The sequence below is a fragment of the Staurois parvus genome, unplaced genomic scaffold (assembly GCF_062004578.1).
Source record: "Staurois parvus isolate SC_StPar_1 unplaced genomic scaffold, SC_StPar_1.0 ptg000096l, whole genome shotgun sequence".
Lineage (NCBI taxonomy): Eukaryota > Metazoa > Chordata > Amphibia > Anura > Ranidae > Staurois > Staurois parvus.
In genome coordinates, this window is record NW_028317892.1 from 11,536,947 (window position 1) to 11,550,588 (window position 13,642).

Genomic DNA, 13,642 nt, shown 5'->3' on the forward strand with positions numbered 1-13,642 from the left:
GGGGCCCCCGGGCAATAGGGGATCATGGGGCCCCTGTGTCCTTGCCCAAACTCAAAAAAGCCTATGAAAAAGGTACCAGGGGAATCTCTTGGGGCCCCCTACTGACCCCGGGCCCTCGGGCAGTGCCTGAGTTTCCAAATGGTCAGTCCACCCCTGGTTCAGTTCATTTTTAAAAGCTCCCTCATCTCCATATATTACATTCTGTTATGATAATGGAAAATTGCAAGGTTGTTTATAAGTACAAATTTTAAAGCTCTCATTCTTTTAAAACAGAAGACATCTATGAACTTAAAAAATTACTTTTATTTTCAGAACCAATAAAATTATGGTAAATATTTACAAATAATTATCTCACATAAAGATTACATAAATTCAATTGTTCACAAGTAACAGTCACTCCAATGGAAAGACACACAGATATTGAATCTACGCCAATCTTATTGCATTTTGTTTGAACTAATCTAAAAAAAAAGTTGCATCAACCATTTAACTTAAATAATTCACAAATTTACAGACAGAGAAAAGAAAAAACCCGGTTAACAAAATTACTGGCCATTCCAATCCTTCAAATAAAAATATAAAAGTAAAATGTGAAACATCTTTGGCAAATTGGCACTGCTGTAATTACATTCAAATATTACACACAAAGCAACGCACAGCACTAAGAAATAAATCACCAAATTTTCAATTCAAATATTTTCCTACAAAAAAAATTACAAAACATACACATTATAAAGAAGCATTGTATGTATGTGTAGGGACTTGTTGAATCCCAGTGTTCAAAGGCATATATATTCTTAGTTATCATCACACAAGTATGTTTACTTATGCAGCCATGGTGAACTTTGGCAAAAGTATTTAAGTGTATTTTTATACTGGTAATCCCTATTAAAATAATAATCAAAAAAACTCTAAATAAGAAATATATTGCATTGCATTTATGTAAGGGGTGTGCTTATGAGGCTAATGCAGTTGATTTTTATTTAGGATCTTAAGAAAGTACAAGGCCACTAGAAAGTGAAAACCAGGTTACAGTAATGTCAATGTGAGGCTGAGCAGGATTATATGAAATCTTAAAGAAAAAAAGCATACAAAATTAGTTTTGGACTTTGGACTTTTATCAATTTGTATACATTTTAGAGTCTGCTCCCAGGTGTTCACTAAAAAAGAGCACACACCAAAGATCTGTTTCCATTTCTTTCTGCTAGCTGCAGGATTTTTAAATATGACAGTTAAAACCTGTGTCGAAAAGCTTTTTTTGCTTCAAGTGAGTTTTGTATCCCCATACAAGTCTATAAAAATGCACAACCTTGACACAGATCAAATTCTAGTTAGAAGGAGGATAACTGCAGTTCAAATACACCTGTGAATGAACTTTGAATGATCTCAGAAGCATCTAAAATTAATGTCAATCGACAAGCTCAACAAGCCTGACAACACAAGTCCTTATTTTTCTACCACAACCTATTTATTATTTTATGTACTGTAAGACAGAATCCAAGTTCAGTTCCATGGTACTAAGCCTGAAACCTATAAAAATTGTTTTAAATTTTTTTTTCTCTAATTCAATTTAATAATCAGATTTACTTTAGATTCAATATAATCTATGATTTTTAATTGCCTTCAATGGGTCATGACTCTCAGCTTGCTTGTCTCATATCAGTTAATCACACCCATAAAATGCGATAATACTTCACAAATGACATCAGCGTTAACATACAAGATGCCTTACATTTAAATTATCTCACAGATTTCGATTTTTAAAAAATATTTTTCCATTTTACATGAATTGATTGTTTTGGTGCAATATTATTAAAGCTTTGAATTTATAAAGAGATTGTTTACCAAATTTGAAATTATTATTACGTCATGTATGGTACCATATTACCTTACACTTGTTACTAAATTGAAAATAGGCTACCCCTATTTTTACATACTGTACATGTAATATACCATTAAAGTTTTTGATATATCACAGTTCCTTGTGTGTGTTTTGCTACAGCAATAGAAGTTTATATGTCTAAATAAGAGCAATATTAGGCATACATTTATTAAATTTTTAGGAAAAATTTTAAGAATATTTACTCAAAATGTTTTACACTGACCTTTATTTATAAGAAAAATGGGTTTGACTTTGAAAAGGGCTGTGCAATAAAACATTTCATGTATATGTTACCATATTGGTTTCTGTGTACCTGACATAAAGTCAGTAAGCATTCAGTGAAAGTAATTATTGAAAAAGGAGTCTCCTAGCTTGTTGTAGATTTCCCCAACATGTTTCACAATTTGGAATCCCAATCATCCTCTTCTCAAAGCTTTTAAAAAATGTCCTAACAACAACAATAAATAAGATAAGAACAGTCTGATATAATAACTTATTACTAGTTACATCCCATATATCTTGCTTATAATTTTCTGTCCAGGCTGAATTTGGCTGCTTAAAGTAAAACTGAAATAACATTTATCTTCCAAAGGCTCACCATCATCCTTCCAACCACATTAGTAATAAAATTACCAACCTCAGATCTGAATTTGTATTGCTTTAAATGGTAAACCCATGTAGTACAGACTTTGTTTATTCCTTTCCATGTTAGCCGTCTGAGCACATTACTGTGAATGTGGTAGGTGGTTTCATAAATGTCAGTGATCTATCTGTAGGATACCTTATGTACTAATAACATCTGTGCAGCTAACGAGCATATGTGCAGTACTACAGCCAGTCAGCTAGGAAGAAGAGATGTAAATAAAGCTTGAACATTATGCAAGTCGTTCACCTGCAACAATGAAACATCCGATCCAACGTCTGCACATTTCATGTGTTAGGGAGGGGCCTCAGGGAGAAACAAGTTATCTTTTTATATGCACCTTAATTTAGAATATATGATTGTACAGTGTGATTGGGGGCCTTCATAAAACCCATGACACCTGGTAGCTGGAAATATTCTGTTCTTTTCTAAAATTCTAACATTTTCCACATATTTATTGTAAATTGCAGTAAAGCACGGGTGTAGCTGTGCGTTATAATTATTATATATTGTTTAAGAGCCTGTGTACGTTTTATAGTTGTCCCCACAAAACAAAGTAAAACATTTTTAAAAAACAGTTACTATTAAATAAACCCAATATTAGATTTTAGAATAACACAAGAGCATGATTTGACATGTTATTATGCAGTTACATTGTTTGGACCTACAGGGTCTTACAATAGGTTAGAATGTGCACAAAGCCATACCATGGAGATTGGCAGAGGTGTTTGGCACCCATAGACAGGGCTGTGCTTAAGGGGGTACCACTGGTCCTCCTGTACAGGGCCCAGACCAACAGGGGGGGGCCAGGCAACTGGGTGAATCGAATGTGGGCAGGGAGGGTGATCGGCATTGTGGGGAGGGAGGGGGGCAATTACCTGAACTGATCCTCTGCATAGCTCTTTCTGCAGCACCTCCCAGTTCACCATACATTTCCCCATGCTGCCCAAGCACCCCCTGTGTGCCCAACCCCCTCAATGTTGCCAGGTTCTCTCCTCTCCTTCCCAGCTGCAAATACACTATAGGATCCATAGGATGAAGTGTGGGGGAGGGGTCCGTAAATATGTCACATTTACAAACCCCTTCCTTTCCTGAATTAACACAATGAGTGAAGGGTACTGATCACTCACTGTGCTTAATCATAACCGATGCTTAGTAAACTATATGTATTTGGGGGCCCTGTCACATTGGCTGTACAGGGCCTAGTAGTTTCTGAAAGCAGCCCTGCCCATAGACATAACAATAGCACCCACTTAAGTTGAAAACTGCACATACCTTTACTTTAGTCATTTAAAGTTACAAAAAAAAACACCAACACAAGATTACACAATAATAATTTCATCCAATATATATGCAAGTGTAGTTATATTAATTAATTGTGCTGTGTTCCTGCATACAATATGCAAAGAGGAATATCCAGTATTATTATGGTGTCCGACAATTATTCAGCTTAGAAATTAAATATATTTTTACACCTATACATATATTTTTACACATATACATGTACATGGATACATGTACAGTACATGTACTAAAACTAAACTATGTATCTTGTGTGTAATTAAATATATATATGGATTTCTTGCAATTTATGCAGATATATAATTTTCAGGAGTAGTGTCAAACATGTTTTTTTTTCTGTGCAATATTATCTACCAACCATTTTCAAATGATTGGAAGTATAAGGGGTTCACTTTGTGGGTTTTTTCTATGAGTTATGGGCTCCTGGCAGGCAGTTCTGAGCACATATATAACCACCTTGCAAATGACAGTTCTAAACTTGGATAGTTAGCTAGATTACTTACACAAAAGTCTGTTGCAGACACTTATAGCACCAGCTTATGAGTGGAAAATAACAGCCATTGGAAAAGGTATTCTAACCTGTCTGATCATTGTCTCTCCCATGGTGTCTGCAGACATCCCATAAATCCATAGACATGAGACAATTTTTTCATATCTAGAGGTACCTTAGATTTTATTGAGTGATTTTTGCATCAGAAAATTTTAAATAAAAACAATCTATGTTGTACAGTGTATTCAAATTACATTTAGTTTAAGAGTTATATATCAAGGATACCCCTTATTATATTGTACACATTGGTAGGTAATAATTAATTTGTTTGATTTACATAGAATTTTATATTGGAAATGTGATATACTGTAAGTTAAGTTCATATGAACAATTGTTTTTGTTTGAATTAATCCAATTTGCCCTTAATATTGCAATTATTTTATTTGCCAATTGTGCTGTACCGGAAAACAACTGATTTTGTTTTTACAAAATGTGTTTTTTTTTCAATTATAAGTATTTAAATGAAATAAATAGACAGTCAAGGTGCATAAAATGATATGGTAATCTACATTATGCCTGAAACACTTAATAAACCTTGTTCAATGTCTTCTGCTTAGCTTCTTCTGCATATCTTTTATTACCGTAGCTTTTTTTCATGTCATCCTTCTTTTTCAACTTAAGTAACATTCCAATGAACATTTCATTCTTGCAATATATGTGCTATAGCATTTTTCACTTTTTCTAACCTATTAATAAATAGTTTTTTATGCACGTTTGCCTGTGTTTTTTGTAAAACAACATAGTTCAATAACAATTCAGATTTCATATTGATTTATTAGAGAACATTAATAGGATACATGATAATGTATAAATAAGGGTCTTTAAAATATACTGAGGGGGAATGGCCATGTTTATATGTTTCAGTGAAATAGTTTCTTCTGTTCCAATATGTGAGATCTCTTGGGTCTTTCCCACATTCTTTATGGGAAGCATCACCATAAAAATAAATAATCCATTTAAACTGATTCCATGCTGCTTTTTATCTAAAAATAAATAGATACGAGCTGCGGGATTTGACCTCATATGTTAGCTAACTAGATGCATTGTGTGGTGTTTTGTCTCTATTTGCAAATTCATTATAAAACTAGGCACAATGCAAGCACAGGCGGTGATTTTACAATAAAGTTAAACTGGAACAAAAATCCCATACTGCAGAGATTTCACAGGAATTACTGCATAATGAGATGCCCTTGCATGGTCTTACCATGATATTATCCAGGAGGGAAAAGGCTTAAGGAACATTCAAGCTCAACTGCGTACTCTTGGAAGTAATGTCAGGTGTCTACATGAAAATATAAAGCATTTTATGTCCATTTTGAAATGTATAAATTCGTTTACAACATATTGACTAATTTCAAGTGGCCTGAAAGGTATGATATATGCATTAAGAACCCTTCATTTAAAAAAAAAATTATCAACAATTTATTCTGCTTTGCTTACTTGCTATAACATATTTTTTATTATGTTATAAGTTGGGATGGACAATATTTTTGCTACGGTTGTTGAAGCTTCACTCTAGGTAGATATAAAAGATATGCTGTAGATTGACAAAGCTCTGAAATCATGAATACTTCAATAAATGTATTTTTAAATGCAAGCAGTGTAAGTACCTGAATTTCACCTGGTATTAGCCTCTAGCAATCCCTTTACAGAAGGGCTGGAGTGTGAGAAAAACAAGCAACACAAAGAACCAGTTTATGTGTTCTGATTGGAGGAGATCACTGGGCCCACTCACCCCAATCACATCCAGTCATAGTGGACAGGTGTGTCTAGGACAGGGGTAGGCAACCTGCGGCTCTCCAGCTGTTACAGGACTACAAGTTCCATCATGCCTCTGCAAGTCATAGCTGTAACTGTCAGATCTGTAATGTTGCAATGCCTCATGGGAAATGTAGTTCCACAACAGCTTAGAGAGCCGCAGGTTGCCTACCCCTGGTCTAGGATGATCTGAACTAAGAAGGAATGTGATGAATGATTTTGGCCATCAGACTGAGGAAATCAGAAAAAAAGTATTGAGGAGAAAACCTCTAGAGTGAATGAGGATATTAAAGCAAAAGTGGATTTAACTATTTTATTTTGAATAGGCTATTCATTGTTATCTTTTTTTTAAGCAAGCCCCCAATTATACACTTTTTAATATATATTATATTATATATTGCAATTTTAAATCATGTACTTAGTGCTATTTTTGGTGTTATTTATAGGAAAGTGACTTACAGTAAGTAAAAGAAACGGGTTGTTGAAACTGCTATCTGCACTAAGCAGAGCATCATCATTTAAATGTAAGAAACATACAACAGGAATAGATGATTTTCAAACAGTTAGTGACATCAGCCCCAAATTTAGCCATAGTGAATGGTAACCTGGTTTAATGTTGGATTAAAGCTTACAGGAGTAGGTGAATCAGTGCAGCATTTTATAAAAGATATGCTGTAAGCACTTTGAGTAACAAATGTTTATCATGTTGCAGTTTGTGCTAAGCCACTTTCATAAATTTCACAAAGGAGCATGTTATTTATTTACAATAGCATGGTATACATGATTTCATTTTGATTGAATGGATCAAAGAAACTGCATTGGTTAACTGCTCTTCTTCTTGTAGCCAGAACACTGTGAGATTCCAATAATCGTTAGGCTACACATATAAGCAAACTAATAAAACCCAAATGTAGCACTTTTAAGGTGAAAAAGATGATTGAAGGAAATAAATATTTGCTTTGTCCAGTATGACAATTCAATTTACTCCATACTTCCATCTTGAGTTTTTAGAGTAATTTGTGTAATGTGTATTGTACAATCTCCATAATAGTAAGTGCTCATGTTCTCATTGCATTCTGTCAGTGACGATCATAGGCCGTGGCGGCAGCAGGAGGCGCTGCTCCTCTTGCTGCACTGTAATAGTATGGAGAACCTAGAAAAGAGCATATATTTAGGGCATTACTTTAAAAACATTACACAAACAATAAACACGAAAACACATAACACTTTGTAGAAAATGCACAAAATCTATATCATTTTCTGTGAGTCAAAGAAAACTGCTTTGTTTTGGTAATCGAAAGAACCACTCCATTAAAAATAGTATTTTTACCAATACCAGCCCCACTTCTGTCATTTTTGTGGGTTTAAGCTAACAGGTACATGGCAGCTCTTTAATTTGCCCCAAAACATAGACCAGTAGAGCAGAAAGCAGAATATGTAAACTTAACATTTCATATTTCTGCTATGTGCCTGCTGTGCCATGTGCTTGTATGAAAAAGTATCCTATTTTCTAGTATTGCTTCCTTTTTGTGAAATACCAGGTGCTCCTGGGAGTCCCTCTGCTTTCCTAATAAAAACTGATCACAGTAGGCATGAGAGCACAGCATGGTCATTGCTCTAGCTGTGCTGTGCTCAGGCTGCTCTCCTCCAATGATCAGACATATCCTGATATGACCCCCTTGCATAGCCATTCACTAGGAAGTTATGTGTCTTGCTGTTTCTCCTCCCCATCTCCTTATGCAGCTGAGAACAGAGGGTATGTGATCACTTACAAAAGGGGGGAAAGAGGTATTTATATACACAAAAATGTTACCTTTCATTTCTATTTTAAATTGCATGGTATGTTTTACAAGGTGAGGGTTTACATATTCTTTAAGCAGGGTAGAAATAAATGAATATGGGGCACTCCTGTCCCTTAGGACTTTGGTTTTAAAAGCCATGCCATCAACACCAGCAACTGTAAAGAAGAATGGAAAACACTAGAAAAAAACACTAGAGCCTGGCTTAATTGGTAAAGGTTATGTCTGGGAGGGGACTTTCTGTCTATTTGCCAATATCCAATCACCTGAAGGTACTAGCATAAACCTATTAGTATGTATATAAAGTTGATCTGTGCTGGGATGTACAAAAAACAATTTAAAATTTATTTTACTTGCATTCATGACAAAATTATTCTACAAACACTTTAAGCAGTAGTAAAAGCCTGATTAAAAAAAAAACAAATCTTCTCCCTGCAGGATAAAGTCATAATGTTCTAGTATGCATCACATACTAGCACTTTATGAAAGACTTACCCCAAAATGAAGCCCTCCAGCAATGAGCTGTCATCCTTCTGGGTTCAGGGGCTGAGGCCATTTGAATGGGAGCCACGATTGTGGCACAGCGCTCTGTATGAACGGCATACTCAGTATGTCATCCTTTCAGAGTGTTGTGCATATGCGCCAGTGACGTCACCGGCTGCAGAGCTAGAGAATATTTCCTAAATGGTTCACATTTCAGAGATATTCCTTGTACTTACAGGTAAGTTCTATTATAAGCTAACATGTAGGTACAAATTAAAAAAAATTATTTTACTACCACTTTAAAGGATAAGTTCACCTTTTGGGAAAAAATAATAAATGCACATATTTTTGCAGGGAAAATGTGCATTTATTATTTTTTTCCTAAGGAGTCTAGAAAGCAGTGTCTAGTGGCAGCGCTGTCCCCCGAATGAAGGAAAGGAAGAAGGGACACACGCAGCACGGGGACCAGGTGGGATCCAAAAGAGGCTGTGGGCTGCTTGATGGTGTATGCAGAGCCTGACTCTTGTTCCCCGGGATGTCCGGAGCTGTGAAGGTGAGTGTCTTATCTCTTGTTAGGGTGGGGGTGGGGAGGTTTGCTAATGTATGGGGGGCAGTGGTAGTGGAAGGCTCTCACGGGTAGGGGTGTATGGTGCTGGGGTGTTGGTCAATGGGGGGAGCCAATTTTTGTGTTGCCTAGGGCAGCACAATTCTCAAATACACCACTGATTGCACCCATGATCAGTGGATCAGGGGTGCAGTGCCAGACTCCTGCAGACAAACCCTGCAGCTTTCAGCCCGTATCTTCATAAATGCTGACTGTTCACAAGATTCAGAGCTTGTGAATGAACTATGATGCCACTTGTCAGCAATCTCGCAGTCCTTTCAGAACTACAAGCCATCAGTGGAAATGGCTAATGGTAGTTGTAGTTTGTGCATTCACAGGAAACTGTATGGGTCATGAGGGCAGAGCCACGCACAGCTGCTTTACTTTCAAATAGTGACAGCAAGCGTGGGGAGAAGATCCCCCTGTTCACTGTCATGGGGGCTGCAGTTGCTGGAACATGTATTGAACATTTATGGAAAATACAGGTGGGGCATGTAACATTTTCCAAAAGGTGAACTTATACTTTAACATATACCATATGGTCTAATGACATTATTGGCTCAATATCTTTGCTGAGATATTTTAAGTCTGCACATGTCAGGTGCTTGTAGTGCACCTGCACCCATGCAGGGCAAAGTGAGTGCCTTAGCAAAGAGGCCTACCGGCCCACTTATACTCATCCTGCCTGGTCTCCTTCACCACTCCTCCCTCCATCACAGCCAATGACAATACCCAGTGCTTTTGGGTATGGCAGAACATTGAAGCCCAACAACCAATTGTTAAACCTGAACAATGTTGCATGGCCAAACAAGTGATGTCACAGATCCCTCAATCATTGTATATTTCAGCATTGGCTGTGATGGTTGAAGGGATGGTTTGTGAGTGCAGGCAAGACCAGTATAAAGGAGTCAAAGGTCCTCTTTGAAGAGATACTGTCTCTTTGCCCTGTATGGGTGAGGTAACAGTGGGGTTGAGTTACTAAAGACAAGTAGACTGTACACTTTGCAAATGCAGTTGCACTCTACAAGCGCAGTTGCTCCAGAACATGGCAAAGGAGGAAAGCACTGCTGACTTCCATCATCCAAACGCGTGCAAGCAAAAATTCTATCTTTTTTTTCTTTTCCTTGCATGTGATTGGCATCATCTCATTTACTAAGCTCTGGAGAAACTGCACTTGCACAGTGCAGTCTATTTGCCTTTTGTAAATCAACCCCAGTGTGTTTCTAAAAACTAGCATGCTTTGTGACAAACCAAATCAGAGAGGAAAACTTCCAATACTACTTGCACTTGTCATTCAATAAGAATTGTAATTTCTTTTATAATTCAACCTTGCAAGTACAAACGAAACAAGCTACAGAATGCTAGCTACAAGATGCCTTTAAGATACTTGTTACAACTATCACTCATTTATAAATATTCTAACACACCTTTAATTACAGCCTAAAAATTATTTAATTTTTCCATTACAGACCACTTAAGCATTCATGATTTTTTACACAGGTATCCTATCCAAGGGTAAAATGTACACTAGGTCAAAGACATAGTCCTTTTCAAAATTCCATTAGAAAAATCCAGTAGCAAAAGGTTAAATATTCAGATTTTGACACGAAAGGCTTTTCTTGTGCAAATCATCTGCATAGCACAAGATACCATCACAAAAGCAGTCTAATACTACTTAGTGACTGTATTATAAAAATAGGTAATTTTAACGTCAGTAAAGAATTGTGAGCTGGAGCAAGTTGAACAAGAAAGGGTCAGTACAAATTTAAACTTCAAAAATTTGATACTGTTGGAATCTTCTGTGGATCACAGAACACATTTGTCACCATCCCTATAAATATAATGCAATACTGCATTACTGCTCAACATTAGTAGATATCATATTTTATGGCAGAGTGGCTATATTACCCTTCTTTATCTTGGCTTCACACTCCCCTGCCCACATAGCTGTAGAAACCGGCAGCAATAATAGTATCATTGCAAAACATTTACATCTTTTAGGTAACAATTTTTGAACACTGTTCTGTTGCTGCTTCTATAATGTTTGTGCTCTAAGAACTCTAAAGATGAGACAAATCTGCTTACAAAATGACATTCTTTATGATATCAATATAGGCAAAATATGGGGTTTCTGTGCCTTTCCCACATTCATTTCATGATAAGTTACATATATTCCTAATTTTAATAATTTTGTATGGAGTACAATTTAACTTTTCTAAACTGTTTTCATATTGCAATTTGTATGTTTTATTATTTTGTTTATAAAAATTATATAAAGAAAACCAAATAGGTGTAAAAGAAACAATTCCATCCCCTTGCACAGCCTCAGTTGGACAGGCTATACCTAAGCCTTCTAATACAAAGATGCAATTTGGCACTGTTTTATAGAGGATTAAGCAAAAGTCAAAGGGTCCTTCTATGTGATGGATAGATAAATGTGCTCAATAACAAATAATATAATGCGAGAATAGCTGCAAAAATGTGGCATCATCTGCACCCTTGTAGTTATGAACTAGGTAAACCCAGGATAAACCTGTCTCTCAATAAAACCGGTTGTGTTTCCTTCCATGAAACTACTTGTTCTCTGCAATCCTAACGTGTACTTGGATAACTCAGGGTTTCTGCCAATAGCGTTTAAATTACACAACATGCCCAAGTCACATTCACTGCAAAAAAACAGCATGTATCATATGAAATTCTTTAGGATGAACATCAAGATGGGAAGTAATGAGGGAAATAGTAAAGAAGTTCTTAGAACAAAGCAGCATGAAATTGAATCATTTTTCTTCATTAGCTAGTGCTTGCCATTATCTAGGTTCAGCATGTGTGTATGAACCAGCCTCAAAAATGCCCTACAATCCATGTCAGTTCTTCGTCCCAGATCACTACACATTTACATGTAAGTTGGGAAGTTCTTGTATGAACACCACTTTAAATCAAATCCTTCATCACACTTCAGCGGTTAAAAGCCTAGCTACATCTCTAACACTGGAGAGATTTCTGCTCTGTTTTATACATGTACTTTGTAAAACCAAAATATGTACATATTAACTTGTTGACACCATCTCTATACATTTTAATTCGTAATGATAACAAAAAAAATATAATTGTAAAATGTAGTAGAACTAAAGCTATACTGCTAGCCATAAAAAGTTCAGGCACTGATAATGTGTAATAGCTATAAAAAAAGCAAGCATTTGAGTAACCACAAGATATTGACTGAGATATACCAGAGCTAGGTTTTCCCAGCTCTATATTCGTATTGAATTTACTTGCTGTAATGGAATGTTTGGTGATTCAAGAGAATCTCATAGCAAAGCCAGTGTTTCCTCAATCTGAAATTAACTAGTGTTTGGACATCTTTTACGAAGCCACTGGTATAGTTAAATGGATCTATTCTAAGTGTGAGTCTAAGGGCATACCCATAATATGCTGGAGAGGTTATAGGAAGCCTAGGGAAAACCTTGAAATCTTTCAAGGTGCATTTGCCTCTAACTGCTTATCTAAACGTGCTTACTGAGAGAAATGCATGAAATCTGAACAAAGCACATTTTTCTATAGTGTTTACTTGCCACTCTCCAAAGCACTAAGTGTAATTTTTCTATTTTTCTAGTTCCTTTGTTATCAACATGAGTCATTTCTGACATGTTTTCCTCACACCAAGGGCTAAAAGGGTGACAGGGGAGGGACCTCCAGCACATAGCATGTGATTGACAGCCTCAGCTCTGTAACTGTGTGCTGTGTGAAGGGGGTGTGTCTCTTCCCTCCAACCAGCTCTCATAGTTCTTGTACAGTGTGTAACGGTAGCTCCCCACCCCCTGCTTTGTTAGTCTCTGAAAAATACTTTTCATCTCTGGGATTTACAAGGATAAACAGGGCAGTTGGTTTCAAATAAACAAGTACAAATTATGTAGGAGGATTTGTTTTACCTGTATATACACTGGGTATATGTAAGGGTTTACAACCACTTTAATGCTTTAAGTGACTAACCTCGATGTGGCAAGGAAAGTAAAATTTCTTATCTGTACATATGTTCTGGGCCCGTGATTTAGAAAGTTCAAAATGCCATTGGATCACCATATCAAGCAATTATGATTTTCTGAAAAAAAGAGGTTAGATATGGCTCCCCGCATATTTGTACCAGTACAGGTTTCTTTTGAAGTTCTGAATATTTAAATGGTTATGGATATATATACACATATATATCTATATATATATAGCTATATATATAATTATTATTATACAGGATGTATATAGCGCCAACAGTTTGTTCAGTGCTTTACAATATAACGGGAGACAATACAGCAACAATACATTTCAATACCTGAGAGAGCTTACAATCTAGGAGGGAGGGGCTAGTGGTACAAAAGGTAGTAACAGTGGGGGATGGACTGGTTGGAAGAGTAGACGATTCCATTATTAGCTGAGGGCAGGATAGGCTTCCCTGAAGAGATAGGTTTTCAGAGGTCGCCTAAAAGTGAGCAGAGTAGGCGATAGTCTGATAAATTGGGGTAGAGAGTTCCAGAGGATGGGGGAAGCTCTGGAGAAGTCCTGGAGACGAGCATGGGAGGAGGAGACAAGGGAGCTAGAGAGTAGGAGGTCTGGCTATATACACTATATT

At 36.4% G+C, this 13,642-nt stretch overlaps 1 protein-coding gene across 3 annotated transcripts in view; it reads right to left on the reverse strand.

Annotated features, from left to right (window-relative positions):
- Positions 1-283: 283 nt before the first annotated feature.
- The window catches only part of PAX5 (paired box 5), a 316,202-nt gene continuing 302,843 nt past the window's right edge, over positions 284-13,642 (reverse strand). For all 3 annotated transcript variants that reach the window (XM_089670900.1, XM_089670899.1, XM_089670897.1), the window contains one exon: positions 284-7,288. In XM_089670900.1, the coding sequence (XP_089527026.1) occupies positions 7,215-7,288 (74 nt within the window). In that variant the 3' untranslated portion in view covers positions 284-7,214. The remainder of the gene's footprint in view (positions 7,289-13,642) is intronic.